Raw genomic sequence first — 20935 nt, 5'->3', positions numbered from 1 at the left:
TGTCCAACTCTTTGCGACCCTTGGACTGTAGCCGCCAGGCTCCTTTGTCCATAGAATTCTCCAGGCAAGAATACTAGAATGTGTTGCCATTTCCCTCTCCAGGGGGTCTTCCCAACCCAGGGATCAAACCAGATCTGCTGCACTGCAGGCAGAGTCTTTACCATCTGAGTCATTTGCTAATAATTTCCAACACCAAGAAGGACCCAAATCTTGTCTACATTTCTCTTACCTAGTATGTAAACTCTTGAAGAGGAATACCATTGCAGCCCTGTGCTCAGAAAAGTGTGGGAAAATGGAGCAAAAGCTCAGTTCTATTTTTTTCTTGCCTTTTACAATCAGAATTTTAGTTTGCACTCTTCTAGAGGGATGAACAATATATCCCTTTTATCTACAATATGTTTGTGATTTGCTAAACAGTTTTTGTCTTGTCTTACAACTTTTTTTTAACCTTTTCAATTTTTATGAAACAAATTAATGGAGTTAAGCAGGGGCAAAGGTATAGGAGCAGTAGGCAATCATTCCTAGATACTGGTATTAACTCCATGTAGAATGCTTGTCATCTTCATTAGATCACGTTCCATGAAAGCAGGGGGCTGTGAACATACCACACCCTGCTATTTCCCCAGCATATTGTACATGGTAGAATTCAAATGTTTCTTCCAAGAATAAAGAATTCCTTCACATCGTGAGAAACCCATCTGCTGCCCTAAAATAACTCATACTTAGGTAATTTATCTTGGATGTAATTTTCAAGGAAAGTAGGATATGATATAGTTGACAAATAATGAACAAGAATTTATGTTGGTGGTTGTCCTCGCTCGTTGGTAAATAGTATGACAATAGGGAGGTCACTTGAGCTCTCTGAATCTCAGTGAATGAATTTATGAAATTATGGGACTGGACTAGATGAAACCAGCTAGAAAATTCTAAGTCATTTAAGTTTCAAATTGCTCCCTAATTCTAAAATCACTTAGTGAGATTAGGTCAAGACCACAAAACTTTCAATTTGTAAATAATAGACAATGAATATTAGAAAATTTAAAATTTTTAATAAATGTGCTTTGTTCACAAAATGTGAAAAAATACAACAAACACAAACATACATTTTCAGGTAAGCCACCTCCCACCACTTGGCAACTACCATATAAACCACTTGATCTAGTCATAATCCTGAAGAAACCAAGCAAATGATCATTTGTTTTTAAAACATCAAATTTTTTTGGAGAATACTGTTGTGAATGTGACAGGAGGCCCCTTAACTTTATATCCAAATGAAATCATTTTCAAGAGTACCCATACGGTATTAGAAGGCTCTATGGACTTCTCTTGTCATTATGTAGAGAATCTGGCTCCAAGCCACAGAAATGCTTACATTTTAACATTTATATATTAAATTGGCTTTGGTGGATATTAATACATATTAGTTTAAATCCTGCGCCAACCTAATTTTGAAGATGAATTTACAGTAACAAATGAGATTTATATATCCAAACAAACTTATACTAAATCAGAGTATAGGTTTTTATAAAGAGATATTTCTTTAAAGTACTATTTAAAATACACCATGCACACTTTGGAGCATAAGCAGAATCAACATCTGTAAACAATCAGAAGATTTTATAGCACCAACATTTTAGCTGTAACACAAAGGCTAAATCCAAGGTCAAATACTTTTACCAGCCTCTCAAAAGTATGGTTTTCATTTACTTTCAAAGGACTTTTGTTTCGTATGTTGTTTTCTTTGCCCTTAGGATGGCATTTAGCCCAATCACAGAAAATGACTGTATGCTAAAGGGGGTACTACCAACACACATTTCTATGTTACCCTGAACACAGTACTTTTTTTTTTTTCCCCTCCTTCTTTTGGGTGAGCTACAAGATTTGACCTGTAGTGCTTAACTGGAAAGAAAGTCTTAATTTTTCTTTATAATTAAGTAATCTTAGTTATTGAAAGTAAATGCAAAACTTCAAGTTACTTCTGGCACATTTGAGCAACCAATATTTATTGCATTTACTCAACTGACTTTTAGGTTAATTACAATCTTGTTACTTTCATTAATTTAGAATTTGAAATTTAATTTGTAATATTGGGTACACACACTCAGCCATTTATATCTTACAGGGTAAATTTTGTATTTCTAAATAAAGTTTGACATTCAAAGTTAACTACAGCAATTCACAATAAGCACAAAAACACTTTTACCAGAGTAAAGAAGTGCAGTTTATGAATTTAGGATCAACTATTGAAAATGCAAGTTTCCTTTAAAAACACACACACACAACATTAACCATGAAATCTGAAACTGTGATATTTCAGTGCAAAAACCTCAGTATGAGGTAATTTTAATGTAATAACCACTTGAAAAAAAAATCCACACAGTGGCACTCTTAAAAATGATAGTTTACATGACAATTGCTGGCTGACAAGACAATGTGGACTAAATGTTCTTAGCCATTTAAACATTTAAACTGATCTTGTCTTGTTGGACATATATTTCTCCTTAATCATTTGCTTCTGATTCAGAAACACAGAAAGGCATTTATCAATGTGGAAAGGGAAAATTCCCACAGCCAACTAATGTTTATATATTCAAAGACAAATTTCTGCTAGGGCTTTAGATAGAAACTAGAATACTGAAAGGTCAAAACCATTTTATGAGATTACCAGCAGAGGGTTAATTTAAAAATTTTCTATATAGTTTCCAGACTTGTAGTGCAGCACCTCCTTAATGGAAAGGTGAAGACCCTATTAAGGTTGGTCTAGGTAGAACATAAGCTCTCTTACAAGTGCAAACCCTTTCACAAAGGTGTGTTAGGTCAGTATCGAGTATTATCTTGTTCCTTGCTTAAATAGAAAATTTTGTAATGAAACCTAAATTTAAAAAAGTAAAAGTGAATTCTCACAGTTAAATATACTCACCACCAATGCCCAAATCAACAAGAAGGATATGGAAACTCTATTTTGGCAATGGTGTTTACTGTACTGTGCTAATCAAATTAGAATACGTACGTTGGGGGAAATAGATCCCCAATGTCTGATGTTGCCAAATGAGCAAGAAAGGAAAAGAATCATCATCAATTCCAAAAGGTCTAGGGAATGTTGAATCATCAGACAAAGCCAAAATGGCTTTCTATAACAGGTAACAATTTAGTTAGAAAAAAAGAATAAGATAAGTGCATCACAAAACTACTAAACCAATCTATCTCTGTCACATTTAACTTGTGAGTCATCAAAGTGCAATCTACAGCTTTCTACATACATATTTTAGTTTCTCATTGCAATGGTTTAAGTCAACACTGAGAAGATGAAAATAAAAACATAGCAAATTATGCTTCATTTTTCACAATAGCACTAAAGAGAAAAAGGTACCTTTCTATAATATCTTAGTGCTAAATGCTAAGTAACAGTGGTTTCTGCTAGGACAGGAGTCACTCTGCATGAAACATTAAGCTTTCTTTATAAGAATAAATTTTAAAATCCAGAAGTAGAAAAAAATAGCAAACTCTGTAAACCTTTGCATTTCTTCTATGCAAACCAGGTTTTAAGTACTGAGTTCATGTTAGTATTTCTGATTAGTGTAAGCAATTAAGTTTAGGAATCTGGATTGAAAGGGTCTTTTGCTTTTATATTAACTTAAAAGTAATATGGGGTCTTCTAGCTCATAGAAAGGAATAGAGCTGGCTTGACTTTCTCCAGAATCTGAGTCATATGGAGCATCGGGGAGCTCTGTGAAACCATATGCTAGTTGTTCATCTTCTATATCTGATCGAACGTAGCAGGAAGGATTAGAATATTCCTCATCTTCTATACTGTTGAAATCTTGAGGAATATATAACATCCCTGGGTAGTTCCTACTAACCAAGTCACTTGTGGTTTTTAGGGAGGTTTTTCTAAATGCCATCAGATGCATATGTGAAAATTTTGAATACTTGAAACGTTTAAAGCCCAGGGACTCTATAGCAATCTTCCAGCTTTTCATCATCATAGCATGACGGTTCTGATGGGAGGAATCAGGTGTGATGATAAGCAATAAACCATTTAACACTAACAGTTCATGGGCTTTCTTGCAGCAAATCCATCGCTGGTAAGGTGATGGAAAATAAGAAAGAAGAAGAGAGAAAACAACCACGTGGAAAAGTTCTCCAGGAAGAGAATCAATAGGGTTTTTCAGCTGCTTCAAAAAGGCATCTATAGCATCTTGTGCAAGCTGGAGTGGTTGCTGAAGCTGCAAGTTCAAGAAGTCACATTTATACACACTCTGCAAAAGGAAAAACAAGGCAGACTGAGAATTTTAAGATTATTTGTATCGAACTACACAAATTTTAAACCAAACTATTTCACAGCATTTCTATGTAATTCAAGCTTTAAGTATGTACCTTTCACTTCTAAATTATTCCACTTACACAGAGTTATTCAACCAAAACTTTTACTCAGAAAAATCTCAGAGTAATACAGCCTAGAGAATTTCTAGTCATCATTTAAAAAAATGTATTTCTGAGAAACAATTAAAAATACTTTTTAAATACATATTTTTTAAAATATTAAGGCTTTGTTTGAAATTTAACTTGGGTAAGAACTTACAGGGCCGATTTATTTCTACACTTAGTCATACTTATATTTATAGTTATATTTATAGTTACCTACTTATACATACATACTATACATACTTATACATACCTACTTATACATACTTATATTTATAGTTACCTAAAACAGGCTAGTATAAAAATAACTTTAAACAAGAAATACTATGAAATGAAGATGAACCAAAGAAGTCAGAGGACAATGAAAGTGGATTTATAAATTTGTAAAAAAGCAAAATACCAAATCTTTTTAAAGTCATGTAAAGCATCTTTTCAATCCTTAACTTTAACCATCTCAAAAGTAGTTTTAATAATATATCTATTGAAATAAACTACAAATTGAATTTAATTAACTGAGTCAAGTGACTGTGAAGTACACTACAAGAAACAGCACTGCATCATTTGCTGAATATTAAAATTGTATGAAAATAATCAAGAATAAGAATTCAGTTTTAAAATTAGATAAAAGTAGCTATCCTTATATAAAACAATAGTTAGTTAATTATCAAATACATGAACTAATACCTTAGTCCCTCCTTAGTGTATAGACAAGCTGGTCACATTAGCATCTGGACTATGTATCAAGAAAAGCAATACATAAAGTTCTATTATATGGAAAACTATTGTTTTTCTTCTTTTGTTCCTTTGGAGAGGAGACAGGGATAGCTTTATTGAAGTATAATTGACGTACAACCTAAAGTAATATCCAACACATTTAAAGTGTACGTTTTTAATAAGTTTTAATGTTTATACACTTACGAAACCACTACTGTAATCAAATTAAGAACAGATCCCACACTCCCTAAAGTTTTCTTGTGCCCCTTACATAGCCCTTCCTTTTATCCTCCCTGTTCTTTCCCATCGCTAGGCAATCACCGATGTGATTTCTATCACTATAGATCAAGTGTGTATTTTCTAGAATTTAACATAAGTGGAATAGTATAGAATAATGTACTCTTATTTTGCCTGGCTTCCTTCATACAGCACAATTATTTTGAGATTCATTCTTTTTTTTTTTTTTTTGCATGTATTGATAGTTTATTCCTTTTAAATAGCTGAGGTATGATACTATATAAAAGATATACCACGGTTTGTTTTTCAATATACCTTTCATAGATAACTTGGTTGTTCTAATTTTTGGAAGTAACAAATAGAGCTGCTATGAGCATTCCTGTCTTTGAACAGACATGTTTTGTCTTTGAATGGACATGTTTCAATTGTCCTGGCAAATATCGAGGAAAGTAGTGGCTGGATTATATAGCATGTGCATGTTTAACTTTTAAAGAAACTCCAGAACTATTTTCAAAAGTGCTTACACTGAATTTTACATTTCTACCAGGAGTTTATGGGAGTTCAGGTTTCTCCACCTCCTCCTCAACACTTGGAATGGCCAGCCTTTTAAATTTTATCATAGTCATAGGTGTGTGGTAGTATACTGAGGTTTGAATTTGGCTCTTCCCAATAAGTAGTGAAGAGCTGACTGTGGCTCAGATCATGAACTCCTTATTACCAAATTCAGACTTAATTGAAGAAAGTAGGGAAAACCACTAGACCATTCAGGTATGACCTAAATCAAATCCCTTATGATTATACAGTGGAAGTGAGAAATAGATTTAAGGGCCTAGATCTGATAGATAGAGTGCCTGATGAACTATGGAATGAGGTACAGGAGACAGGGATCAAGACCATCCCCATATAAAAGAAATGCAAAAAAGCAAAATGGCTGTCTGGGGAGGCCTTACAAATAGCTGTGAAAAGAAGAGAAGCGAAAAGCAAAGGAGAAAAGGAAAGACATAAGCATCTGAATGCAGAGTTCCAAAGAATAGCAAGAAGAGATAAGAAAGCCTTCTTCAGCGATCAGTGCAAAGAAATAGAGGAAAACAACAGAATGGGAAAGACTAGGGATCTCTTCAAAAAAATTAGAGATACCAAAGGAATATTTCATGCAAAGATGGGCTCAATAAAGGACAGAAATGGTATGAACCTAACAGAAGAAGATATTAAGAAGAGATGACAAGAATACACAGAAGAACTGTACAAAAAAGATCTTCACGACCCAGATAATCACGATGGTCAGTGATCCAGCCAGATATCCTGGAATGTGAAGTCAAGTGGGCCTTAGAAAGAATCACTACGACCAAAGCTAGTAGAGGTGATGGAATTCCAGTTGAGCTCTTTCAAATCCTGAAAGATGATGCTGTGAAAGTGCTGCACTCAATATGCCAGCACATTTGGAAAACTCAGCAGTGGCCACAGGCCTGGAAAGGTCAGTTTTCATTCCAATCCCAAAGAAAGGCAATGCCAAAGAATGCTCAAATTACCACACAATTGCACTCATCTCACAGGCTAGTAAAGTAATGCTCAAAATTCTCCAAGCCAGGCTTCAGCAATATGTGAACCGTGAACTTCCTGATGTTCAAGCTGGTTTTAGAAAAGGCAGAGGAACCAGAGATCAAATTGCCAACATTCGCTGGATCATGGAAAAAGCAAGAGAGTTCCAGAAAAACATCTATTTCTGCTTTATTGACTATGCCAAAGCCTTTGACTATGTGGATCACAAGAAACTGTGGAAAATTCTGAAAGAGATGGGAATACCAGACCACCTGATCTGCCTCTTGAGAAATCTGTATGCAGGTCAGGAAGCAACAGTTAGAACTGGACATGGAACATCAGACTGGTTCCAAATAGGAAAAGGAGTTCGTCAAGGCTGTATATTGTCACCCTGCTTATTTAACTTATATGCAGAGTACATCATGAGAAACGCTGGACTGGAAGAAGCACAAGCTGGAATCAAGATTGCTGGGAGAAATATCAATAACCTCAGATATGCAGATGACACCACCCTTATGGCAGAAAGTGAAGAGGAGCTCAAAAGCCTCTTGATGAAAGTGAAAGTGGAGAGTGAAAAAATTGGCTTAAAGCTCAACATTCAGAAAACGAAGATCATGGCATCTGGTCCCATCACTTCATGGGAAATAGATGGGGAAACAGTGGAAACAGTGTCAGACTTTATTTTTTTGGGCTCCAAAACCACTGCAGATGGTGACTGCAGCCATGAAATTAAAAGACGCTTACTCCTTGGAAGGAAAGTTATGACCAACCTAGATAGCATATTGAAAAGCAGAGACATTACTTTGCCAACAAAGGTCCATCTAGTCAAGGCTATGGTTTTTCCAGTGGTCATGTATGGATGTGAGAGTTGGACTGTGAAGAAGGCTGAGGTCCGAAGAATTGATGCTTTTGAACTGTGGTGTTGGAGAAGACTCTTGAGAGTCCCTTGGACTGCAAGGAGATCCAACCAGTCCATTCTGAAGGAGATCAGCCCTGGGATTTCTTTGGAAGGAATGATGCTAAAGCTGAAACTCCAGTACTTTGGCCACCTTAGGTGAAGAGTTGACTCATTGGAAAAGACTCTGATGCTGGGAGGGATTGGGGGCAGAAGGAGAAAGGGACGACAGAGGATGAGATGGCTGGATGGCATCACTGACTCGATGGACGTGAGTCTGAGTGAACTCCAGGAGTTGGTGATGGACAGGGAGGCCTGGCGTGCTGCGATTCACGGGGTCGCAGAGAGTCGGACACGACTGAGCGACTGAACTGAACTGAACTGAATAAGTAGTGATGTTTACCAGGGTATCTTCTTTTGGTGAAGTATCTGTTCAACTTTTTGTATGCTGAAAAATAACTGGGTTGTTAAAAATGTATTTTCTTATTGAAATTTGAGAGTTCTTTATTATAGATCCAAGGTCTTAATCAGATATATTGCTTGAAAATATTTCTCTCAGGTTATGTCTTTTCATTCTCTTAACGATGTCTTTTTTTTTTTATTGTAGTAATGTTGATTTACAATATTTTATTATTAATAGTTTCAGGTGTTTAGCATAGTGATTCAGTATTTTTATAGATTATATCCCATTAAAAGTTATTACAAAATAATAGTTATATTCCAGAGTGTTGTACAATATAGTCTTGTTGCTTATCAATTTTATATATCAATTTTATATATAGTAGTTTATATTTCTTCATCATATACTCCTATCTTGCCCTTGTTCCCTTCCCTCTTCCCCACTGGTAACCACAAGTTTGTTTTCTGTATCTGTGAGTTTGTCTGTGTTTTACTATATACATTCATTTATCTTTTAGATTCTATATAGAAGTGATAACATATAATATTTGTCTTTCTCTGTCTCACTGCTTCACTTAATCTGATATCTCTAGGTCCATCCATGTTGCTACAAATGGCATTATTTCATTCTTTGTTATGGCTAAGAAATACTCCCATTGTGCATATATATCACATCTTCTTTATGCATTCATCTTGTTGATGGACACTTACGTTGCTTCCATATCTTTGCAATTGTAAATAATATTGTTATGAACATTGGGGTGCATGTATGTTTTCTAATTGGAGTTTTTTCCAAATACATGCCCATGAGCGGGACTGCAGGATCATATAGTAACTCTAGTCTTAGTTTCCTAAGGTGGGTTCCCTTTTTTTCACACCCTCTCCAGCATTTATTTCTTTTAGACTTTTTAATAATGGCCATTCTGACTGGTGGGAGGTGATACCTCATTGTAGTTTTGATTTGCATTTCTCTAATAATTAGTGATACTGAGCATCTTCTCATGTGCTTGTTGGCCATCAGTATGTCTTCTTTGGAACAATGTCTATTTAGGTCTTCTGCTCATTTTCTGATTGGGTTTTTAAAAAAATATATAAAGTTGCATGAATTATTTGTGTATTTTGGAAATTAATCCCTTATCAGTAGAATTGTTTCTAAACATTTTCTCCCAGTCAGTAGGTTCTCTTTTGTTTCACTTATGGTTTTCTTTGCTGTGCAGAAGCTTTTAAGCTTAATTAGCTCCCTTTTGTTTACTTTTGTTTCTATTTCCATTATTCTAGGAGATGGATTAAAAAATATTGTTGTGATATATGTCACAACAAGGGGACGACAGAGGATGAGATGGCTGGATGGCATCACCGACTCGATGGATGTAAGTTTGAGTCAACTCCGGGAGTTGGTGATGGACAGGGATGCCTGGTGTGCTGCGATTCATGGGGCAAAGAGTCGGACACGACTGAGCGACTAAACTGAACTGAACTGAATCCATTTTGAGTAGATTTTGTATAGATGTTAGAGATTGAGCATTTTTTTGAACATTAAACCAATCTTACACTCCTGGAATATGTCAAACTTTGCCATAATGTATTATCTTTTTTGAAATATTGTTGGCTTCAATATGCTAACATTTTGTGGAGAACTTTTGTGTTTATGTTCATGATGGATATGAACTATAGGTTTTTGTTGTTCTGTAATGTCTCTGGTTTTGGTATTGGGGTAATGGCCTTATAGAATACGTTGAGAAGTGAAGTCATTTGAGCCTGGAATCTTCTTTATGCGGAAGTTTTTAACTGCCAATTAAAATTTATTTAATGCATTATGAGCTATTAAGGTTATCTATTTCTTTATGAGTGAGCTCTGGTAGTATGTGTCTTCCAATGAATTTGTCCATTTAATTTGTGGAATTTATTGGCATAAATGTTTTTGCAATATTTATTATCCTTTCTTTTAATACTAGTAAAATATGTAAGATGTCACGTTTCTCTTTATTTCCTAATTGGTATCCTTAGTGATTTAATCAGTTTTATTGTTCTTCTTAAGTAGCATTTGCTTTCAATTTTTTCCCTACTATATTTCTGAAAGTTTTTTTATTTCATTGATATCTGGTATAATCTTATTATTTTCTTTCTTGTATTTTGGATTTAGTATGGACTTTTTTGGTTTTTGCTAGTTGAAAATTGATGTCATTGTTTTGAGACCTTTCTTATTTTATACTAAAGGTGTTTAGTATTGTATAATTTCCTTTAAGTACAGTATTACTTTATTTTTAAATTTATTTTTTGGCTGCGCCACATGGCATGTGGGGTCAGTTCTCTGACCAGGGATTGAACCCATGCTCCCTGGATTGGAATCATGGAGTCTTAACTGCTGGACTGCCAGGGGAGTCTAAGTACACTTTAGTGATTTTAGAGGCATCCTATACATACCTATGTTTTTGATAGCTTATGTTTTTATTTATCTTCATTCCAAAATATCTAATTTTCTTGGTGAGTTCTTCTTTCACTGATGTTCTAATTATTCCATCAGTTATTGAGAGAAAGTTGATTAAATCTTCAACTATAATTTTATAAATGTCTGTAATTTCTACTTTATCAGCTTTTGGCTTATGTATTTTGAAACTTTTATTAGATGCATAAATGTTGAAGACTGTTTTGTACTCTTGATGAACTGATCTTTTTATGATGATGAAATAAGCATCTGTATTACTAGTAATATATTTTACTCTAACATCTACTTTGTCTGATTTTAATAGTGCCATTCTAAGTCTTTTGACCATCCTACTTGTGTGTAATTGAAGTGCATTTCCTATAGGCAACATGTATTTGAGTCCTGTTTTTTTTTATCTAGTCTGACAATTTCTACCTTGTAATTAGGTATTTAAGCCATGTCTATTTAATGTGATTATTGGGAAACTTAAGTTTAAAGGTATAGTCTTGCTATTTATTTTCTATGTTTCCCATCTGTTCATTGTTTCCTTTCTTCTCTATATGCCATCTTTTGGATTAAAGAAATTTCTTTATGATCCTATTTTATCTCCTTTGCTAATTTATTAGCTGTAACTATTTTACTAGTTGCTTTAGAATTTATAGTCTACATCTTTTACCTATCATAATACCTTACATCTTTTACCTTCACATAATATCTTACCACTTAATATGTAGAAGAAAAACCTATTACTATACATATAGTATATTTCCCTTTTTCCCCTCTTGTGCTATTGTTATCATACATTTTTATATAGATTATATAAACTCATACAGTTGACTCTTGAACACACACCATGAGTTTTCACTGCACAGGTCCAATTAGACATGGGTTTATTTTTAAGAAATATACAGTCAGTTATCTGTATCTGTGGACATAGAACCCAGGGAAGACCTGAGTCTAAGGGCTTGAGCACCCAGATTTTGACATCTGTGGTGGTGGTGGGGTGTCCCAGAACTATTCCCCTGGGATGCGCAAGGCCAGCTCTACTATTAGCTTTTATCAAATTTGGAAGAATTCTGACCATTATTTTATTTCTTTTATTCTCTTCTCCCCCTTTTTGAGGGAACTCCAATTGTGCTTATATTTGGCCACTTGAAACTGACTCACTGTTTGCTGATGCCCTTCCATTAAAAAAAAAAGTCTGTTTAATTTTGGGTAGTTTCAATTGTTATGTCCTCAGTTTAACTTCTGTAATATCTAATGTACTATTAATCCCATTTAGTACACGTTTCATATCATACACCATAGTATCCATCTTTGGAAGTTATATTTGGCTATTTTTAATTATTTCTCATGGCTCTACTTTTTATACATATAGAATATAGTTATAACATTCCCATCTTAATGTCCTTGTTTCCTAATTTTAACATCTGTGGCAGTTCATAGTTGCTTTCTGTTGGAAGACTGATCTCATTGTGGGTCCTATTTTCTTGCTTCTTTACTTGGCTGATTACTTTTTTATTGGATGTCAGGTATGGTGAATTTTACTTTGCTGTGTACTGGATTACTCTGTACTGCTATAAATATTCTAACTTTGTTCTGGGATGTATTAATAGTTAAATTATCTGCAAACAGTTTGATTTTTTTGGCTCTTGTTTCCAGATTTGTTTCATGGGACTAGAGCAGCCTTCAGTCGAAGGTTAATTATTCTTCACTACTGAGGCAATTATTAATTATTTTCCACTACTGAGCTTCCCTTGTAGCTCAGTTGGTAAAGAATCTGCCTGCAATGCAAGAGACCTGGGTTCGACTCCTGGGTCAGGAAGACCCCCTGGAGGAGGAAATGGCAACCCACTCCAGTATTCTTGCCTGGAGAATCCAATGGACAGGCTACAGTCCATGGGGTCGCAAGAGTCGGACACAACTTAACGACTAAACCACCACCACCACTGAGGTAAGGCAGTTTTGTGTACTCTACCCAAGGCACTCTGATTCTTGAGGTTTTCAGTGTGGCTAGGGGGAACAGGTACTACTTTCCAGCCTGTGTGAGTGCACCAAATGATATAACCCTTAGACCTTTGAAGTGGTACTCCCACCAGGTTCATATAGTTTTCTCACAGAAATGTACTGGTAAGTACTCAGTTGAGTACACAAGAAGAAATCTTTGCAGACCTCTGGAATTTTCTCTTTGTGCAGCTCTCACATCTTTGGTACTTTGTCCATGAACCCTAGTTGTCTTGCTATCCCAGGCCTTTCACCTCTGCCTCCATAATTCAGGGTTATCAGCTGTGCTCTGCTTGGGATCCCATTTGTGCCACATACTGGAAACTCTCTGAAGGCTACGTGCTGGTAAAACTGTATGCCTCATTTGTTTTTCCATCTCTTGGGGATCACTGTCCTTCATTACCTGATGTATGTCTCTTGTATATTATTCTGAATATTTTGTCAACATTTTAGTTGCTGCAGGCAGGAGGAAAGAGGATCAGACTGGTCCCTGTCACTGCATCTTGCTTGGAAGTATAAGTCTCTTCCTTTTGTTTTAAAATTAGTTATAGGGTTCTGGGAACTATAAAAGTCTGATTCTACTACTAAACTTATGTTCTTCTGCCTTCCTTAATGGCTTTACAGTTGAAAATTTATAGCCCTATCTATAAATAATTTAATATTTTAAGAATAATATTTAAGCTTGAGGTTTAGATTAAATGGTCATCATGTCTTAGCAGTCACTGACGGATATCTCTAATGTGTATCTTAAGGAAGGAAGGGGAGAGAATCCATGTGCAAATCCACCTGCACTTTAAACTATAGCTCTGGGACTTCCTCTGTGGTCCAGTGGCCAAGATTCTGTGCTCCCAATACAGGGGGCCCAGGGAACTAGATCCTGTGTGCCACAACTAAGACCTGGCATAGCCAAATATATAAGTAAATATTTAAAAGAAAATAAAATAAGACTATAGTTTCTGATGGCGCAGGAATTCTCTGCAAAGTATTTGTCTACCTTTATAAAGCAGAGATAATAGTAAAGGTTTTTAGCATTTTCTTGTCAGTGTTAAGTCATAAAGATTGTCAAGCTCATTAAAATTAAAGAATAAATTTATTTAAAAGTTGACACTTCAGGCAGGAATTTTTCAATTATAACAGCAAACGTTTCTTTAGCACTTACTATATAACAGGCCCTTTGCTAGGTGCTTTAAGTACTTTTTCTCAAGTAAACATGACAATCTTATAGGTATGGTCCATTACAAACCTCACTGAACAGATAAGAAAACTGAGGCTCAGACAATCAAAGTGAGGTTGAAAGTAAGATTTCTTTCTCTTATTAAAGTACTTATTGAGTACTTAATAAGCCAGGCACTCTTCTAGATCCTGGGAGCATAACAGTGGGGATAAAAAAAATCTCTGACCCTAAGAGTTTATACTGTTAACACATAATCTCTTCATAGCAATAAAAATTAGTAAATTTTTTGTGCCTGGTGCCATATCAAAAGTTAAAACTGCAAAAGTGATGAATTTATGTCACTGAGGGAAATAAATATAATTTTAAAAGCAGAGGAAACATTCTTTGTAAAGTAGTTTTATCTACTAAGTACAAATTTGGCAGTCTCCAAGACCCTGCTCTTTACTACTCCATATTAGCTCTACATCACAGTACATTTCAGAAAGAGATGCATTAAAAAAATCAAAATAAATAAAAAGCTGAAATATTAAAACTATCTGGGAACTTTGCAACCTACTACAATTTCTTGACTCCAATGACAGATGATAAACAAGAAACAAAATGACAAATATGGTATTGGTCAAATTAATATTAAAGAAATGCTCAAATTTTCATAGACTATACATTTATTTTTGACTAGAAAGAGCCTCTTATCAACTTGTACACAGGAAATATATTTGCTATTTCAGGAATGTAAAGATGGTGCTTCCTTTGTATATATACATGTAAAATGTTCAAGTCTCAGAACAAAACAAACAGAACTATGCATACCTCTACAGCAGGTACAATGTCTATGCCAACAGTTAGAAATTCTTCAAACTTCAGAAATGGGTTAAAGCAGCTGCCAACGTCAAGTAATCTGATCTTTCCTGAGGTTTGTAGCAACCTAAAAATAGATTATTTTCAGTATGCTTTTTATAATATGAAATAAAATATAAGAAAAATTCAAACATTTGAGAATAAAAAAATATATAGACTATTGGCTTTTTGGTCTCAGGATCCCTTTACATGTTTAAAAATTACTGAGGGCCTTGAAGAACTCTTTTGTTTATGCAAGTTATATCTACCAATAATACCATGTTTGAAACTAAAACTCAGTGGTTTAAAAACATTAATTCATAATGAAAATCTAAATTAGAAAGGTAGTAAAAGTGAGTTATTGTTTTACATTTTTTCAAGCCTCTTTAATGTCTGGCTTAATAGAAGACGAACAGATTCTCTTTATCTGCTTTTCATTCAAGCTGTTGTAATATCACATGCCATGAAATTTCTAGAAAACTCAACACTAGATTCAAGAGAGACTGAAAGTAGAAAAGGCAAATGACATTTTAGTATTATTATGAAAATAATTTCCTCCCCAAAGAGACCCTGGAAGGCTCTCAGATTCCTAGATCGCATTTTGAAAACTATAGATGAAAGAATCCATTCACGAATTAATTCTCAGTTGCCAATATAGTGATGTCAATGACTTGAGGACCAAAGAGAAAAGCTGTTATAGAATAGTATTTTTTAAGTAATGAAAAAATTTTATTTTGTGCAGGAGCATGTCTTATTTACAAAAGTAGTAGGAAAAAAGAAGGTAACCAAACTATACATGATCATTAAAGTTAGTAAAATGCAGCTAATATGGATCTGAAGAAGTGAAGTGAAGTTAAAGTCTCTTAGTCGTGTCCAACTCTTTGTGAACCCATGGGCAGTCCATGGAATTCTCTAGGCCAGAATACTGGAGTGGATAGCGTTTCCCTTCTCCAGGGAATCTTCCCAACCCAGGGATCAAACCCAGGTCTCCCACTTGCAGGCGCTTCTTTACCAGCTGAGCCACAAGGGAAGCCCAATATGGATCTCAGTTCAGTTCAGTCGCTCAGTCGTGTCTGACTCTTTGCGACCCCATAAGTTGCAGCATGCCAGGCCTCCCTGTCCATCACCAACTTCTGGAGTTCACTCAAACTCACGTCCATCGAGTCAGTGATGCCATCCAGCCATCTCATCCTCTATTGTTCCCTTCTCCTCCTGCCCCCAATCCCTCCCAGCATCAGAGTCTTTTCCAATGAGTCAACTCTTCGCATGAGGTGGCCAAAGTACTGGAGTTTCAGCTTTAGCATCATTCTTCCCAAAGAACACCCAGGGCTGATATCCTTTAGGATGGACTGGTTGGATCTCCTTGCAGTCCAAGGGACTCTCAAGAGTCTTCTCCAACACCACAGTTCAAAAGCATCAATTCTTCGGCGCTCAGCCTTCTTCACAGTCCAACTCTCACATCCATACATGACCACAGGAAAAACCATAGCCTTGACTAGACAGACCTTTGTTGGCAAAGGTAATGTCTCTGCTTTTGAATATGCTATCTAGGTTGGTCATAATTCTCCTTCCAAGGAGTAAGCGTCTTTTAATTTCATGGCTGCAGTCACCATCTGCAGTGATTTTAGAGCCCCAAAAAATAAAGTCTGACACTGTTTCCCCATCTATTTGCCATGAAGTGATGGGACTAGATTCCATGATCTTCGTTTTCTGAATGTTGAGCTTTAAGCCAACTTTTTCACTCTCCTCTTCACTTTCATCAAGAGGCTTTTTAGTTCCTCTTCACTTTGTGCCATAACGGTGGTGTCATCTGCATATCTCAGGTTATTGATATTTCTCTCGGCAATATTGATTCCAGCTTGTGCTTCTTCCTGCTCAGCGTTTCTCATGATGTACTCTGCATGTAAGTTAAACAAGCAAGGTGACAGTATACAGCCTTCTACAAGCAGCAAATAAGGATGAAGGAAAACAGTGGAATTTTGTTGGTCTAGTTTTCAGATGGTAAAGCAATAAAAATCAACTTCAGACATGCATTTTCACTGATATTTAGAAATTTTTTCTGAATAAATTATGAGTAGATACTGGAAACATAAAGGAAAGAAATATAGTGAAATAACTGAGTAAATAAATGGAATCCTGGGTTCTTTAAAGTCTATAGGGCACAAAAAAATCTGCCCAGCTTCTGTTCCTTATACCTTGGCTGGTATTCTGCCATAGGATCCGTTAGAGAGGTCTTAAACTATACTAAGTTAAGCTCCTAGAAAAGGCACTGTAAGTCAAAATAATATACTGATTTTTTTTCATAAAGGAATGCAATAAATAGGGGTATGTTTTTAACCAATAGCCTGATGCCCTAACATTTTATAGAAATGACCAGAATCACCATCTGATCATAAATGAACTATACACAGAATCAGTCCTGTACAGGACATGGCAGGTTATAGTACTGTAAAAACAATATGAACAAATTAAAATATTTTTGTCAATAAAATTTTATTTAAAAATTCATCTAAAGAGGGGGTTATGAGGGTATAAAGAAATAAAAGAATTAGCACTCTCAGCAAAAAGAGTTGCTCCTTGGGCTCAAGAGGTAATTTTCTGTACTGCAGCAAAATCAAGAAGTCGATTATTGTGTAGTTCAAGTGACATGTATACCAATCATCTGTAAAGCTGAATTAAATTTAGTGATACTTTAAATATCACAATACCCTAGCTCCAAGGAAGAAGGCGACAAGCAAACTTCTGTGGTATAGGTTGCAAGCTGTCAAATGGAGCAAAAGACTGAGTAGATAGAAACCATGGAAATGCTTTGCATATAGTTGACATTTACTGAATTAACAAATATGAATACTCAAATCATAACCAGTTATACTAAATGAGAACCTGTAACAATCTGTAATGTTAAATACATCACTAGATTGCCATTCTAATCCTTACATGGGGCTATGGTTAAGAACAGGAGTTCTGGAATCAGAGAGACTTAAAACGTGATTCATGTCTCCATATCACACAGTCCTTTACCTGTGTGATATGGAGACAACAATGATAGCCACACTTAAGAGTTGTTTCCAGGATTAAATGAGATAATGCATTTATGTTTGACCTAGTATGTGGTACTTGGTAAATGCTCAAAAAAGTGGTAGATATTGTTAGCTATTAATATCCTGTTATATTATAAAATCCTATGTGGTTTGTCCACTAATGACCTTCCTAAACATAGTAAAAGCAGAATTTGCCTCACACTATTCTGATAGATCTAGTAAACTGGGTAGAACAAAATTTGTAATAGTCTTTTAAAAGGTGCTTCTTATAAACTTTCTACCTGAATAGAGTATTCTGAATCATTTAAGTTGATTCAACATTAAATATGAAAGTGGAAGTCACTCAGTTGTATCCTACTCTTTGCAACCCCATGGACTATAGTCCATGGAATTCTCCAGGCCAGAATACTGGAGTGGGTAGACTTTCCCTTCTCCAGGGGATCTTCCCAACCAGGGATTGAATCCAGGTCTCATGCATTGCAGGCGGTTTCTTTACCAGCTGAGCCACAAGAGGGGTTTCCCTGGTGGCTCCCAGTTGTGGTCAGTGCCCCTGATACTGCAATAGGCCATGGTCAACCCACGTCTCTGCCAGAGACTCCTGGACACGCACAGGCAAGTCTGGATCGGTCTCTTGTGGGGTCACTGCTCCTTTCTCCTGGGTCCTGGTGCACACAAGGTTTTGTTTGTGCCCTCCAAGAGTCTCTGTTTCCTCAGTCCTGTGGAAGTTCTGTAATCAAATCCCACTGGCCTTCAAAGTCAAATTCCTTGGGGATTCTCAGTCTTTTTTGCCAAATCCCTAAGTTGGGAAGTCTGCTGTGGAGCCTAGAACTTTTGAAGCAATGTGAGAACTTCTTTGGTATAATTGTTCTCCAGTTTGTCTCTTGCCCACCCAGCGGCTCTTCCCAGATAGTGGATGGTGCTAGTGGTAAAGGACCTGCCTGCCGACACAGGAGATGTGGGTTCAATCCCTAGATCCCCAGGAGAAGGAAATGGCAATCCAATCCAGAATTCTTGTTTGAAAAATTCCATGGACAGAGTAGCCTGGTGGGCTACAGTTCATGGAGCTGCAAAGAGACACTTTTTAATATAATTTAATATAATGGAATCGGAGAAGGCAATGGCACCCCACTCCAGTACTCTTGCCTGGAAAATCCCATGGCCGGAGGAGCCTGGTGGGCTACAGCCCATGGGGTCGCTAGGAATCGGACACAACTGAGCGACTTCACTTTCACTTTTTACTTTCATGCACTGGAGAAGGAAATGGCAACCCACTCCAGTGTTCTTGCCTGGAGAATCCCAGGGACAGGAGAGCCTGGTGGGCTACCGTCTCTGGGGTCGCACAGAGTTGGACACGACTGAAGTGACTTAGCCGCAGCAATATAATGGAATAACTTAATAACATTGTTGTTCAGTCGTTAAGTCATGTCTGACTCTTTGCAACCCCATGGACTGCAGCATGCCAGGCTTCCCTGTCCTTCACTATCTCCTAGAGTTTGCTCAAATTCATGTCCATTGAGTTGGTGATGCTATATAACCATCTCATCCTTTGCTGCCCTTTTCTCCTTTCACTTTCAATCTTTCCCAGCATCAGGGTCTTTTCCAATGAGTTGTCCTTTCGCATTAGGTGGCCCAAGTATTGGAGCTTCAGCTTCAGCATCAGTCCTTCCAATGAATATTCAGGGATGATTTCCTTTAGCACTGACTAGTTTGATCTCCTTGCTGTCCAAGGGACTCTCAAGAGTTCTCCACCATCACAATTTGAAAGCATCAATTCTTCAGTGCTCAGCCTTCTTTATGGTCCAACTCTCAAATCTGTACCTGACTACTGGAAAAACCATAGCTTTGACTGTACAGATCTTTGTTGGCAAAGTGATGTCTTTGCTTTTTAATATGCTGTCTAGGTTTGTCAAAGTTTTCCTTCCATACAGCAAGCATCTTTTAATTTCATGGCTACAGTTATCTTTGGCAGTGATTTTGGAGCCCAAGGGAAAAAAAAAACCATCACTGCTTCTATTTTTTCCCCTTCTATTTGCCATGAAGTGATGGGAGCAGATGTCATGTTCTTAAGTTTTTTGAATGTTGAGTTTTAAGCCAGCTTTTTCACTCTCCTCTTTCACCATCATCTAGAGGCTCTTTAGTTGCTCTTCACTTCCTGCCATTAGCATGGTATCAACTGCATATCTAAGGTTGTTGCTCTCAGTAATACACTTAATCCATTTCAAATTTCTTTGGTTTAGCTCTGCAATTTTTTTTTTTTGTTATATCAAACATATATTTACAGTTTAAACACTAATCACACAGTGAACAGAACATCCAAATAAATACTACCCAGGTCAAGAAATAACACTCTGCATCCTAGAAACACAATCCTCCCTGACAACATCCCCTACCCATTCTGTAAAGGCAGCCACTGTCCTGATTTTAGTGATAAACATTCCCTTGGTTTCCTTTTATAGTCTTCCCACCATGAATGTTTTCTGAGTAATACAGTTTCACACTACACATTTGCTTTTGTGACTTTCTTCTTTCACTTAATATAAATTTGTGAAGGTCATCTGTGTTTCTATAATTTAATTCAGATTCATTGCTGTGTGTAGTACCTTTTACACAACACATCCCATTGTGATTTTGATGAGAATGGCACTGAGTCTAAAGATCATTTGGGAAGAATTAACATCTTTACAATATCAAGTCTTCTAATGTATGGACATACTATTATTCTCCATCTACTTAGGTTTCTTTCATTGTCTCCAAATAGCTTTAACAATTTCTCTTAAAGGTCCCATGTATATTTTATTGGATTTATATTTCTTGTTAGCTCAAGAAATTTCTTGTTAGCATCATTTTTCCCCCCTATGGATAAACCCTCTTTTTTAAAAAAAAAATTTAGTTTTTCATTGTTGGTTACAGAAATGCAACTCATTTTGTATAATGATTTGTATCCAGCAGCTTGACTAAGTTTCCGTTATTTCAATTGCTAATCTGTATATTATTTTGAGTATTCTAGTCTAGGTACATAGTTACATGAAATCTGTGAAAAACAATATTTCTTATTTCTTTTCTTGTCTATCCATCCACCCACCCACCCATCCGTCTATTTTTTGCCTCACTGCTTTTCCCAGGACTTCTGCTGTTCAGCTGCTAAGTCGTGTCTGACTCTTTGTCACCCCATGGACTAGAGCACACCAGGCTTTCCTGTCCTTCACTATCTCCCAGTGTTTGCTCAAACTTCAGGCCTCTAATAC

General features: G+C 36.2%; 1 protein-coding gene across 2 annotated transcripts in view; it reads right to left on the bottom strand.

The window, feature by feature from the left end:
* Positions 1-1034: 1034 nt before the first annotated feature.
* Positions 1035-20935, bottom strand: part of BMT2 (base methyltransferase of 25S rRNA 2 homolog) — a 91969-nt gene continuing 72068 nt past the window's right edge. For both annotated transcript variants that reach the window (XM_055590336.1, XM_055590337.1), the window contains exons 4-5: positions 14623-14737; positions 1035-4259 (exon numbers count right to left, since the gene is read on the bottom strand). In XM_055590336.1, the coding sequence (XP_055446311.1) occupies positions 3630-4259; positions 14623-14737 (745 nt within the window). In that variant the 3' untranslated portion in view covers positions 1035-3629. The remainder of the gene's footprint in view (positions 4260-14622; positions 14738-20935) is intronic.

This window comes from Bubalus kerabau, chromosome 8 (assembly GCF_029407905.1).
Source record: "Bubalus kerabau isolate K-KA32 ecotype Philippines breed swamp buffalo chromosome 8, PCC_UOA_SB_1v2, whole genome shotgun sequence".
In the NCBI taxonomy this organism is placed as follows: domain Eukaryota; kingdom Metazoa; phylum Chordata; class Mammalia; order Artiodactyla; family Bovidae; genus Bubalus; species Bubalus kerabau.
The sequence above is the reverse complement of the archived record's forward strand: the minus strand, read 5'-3'. Positions and strand labels throughout refer to the sequence as shown.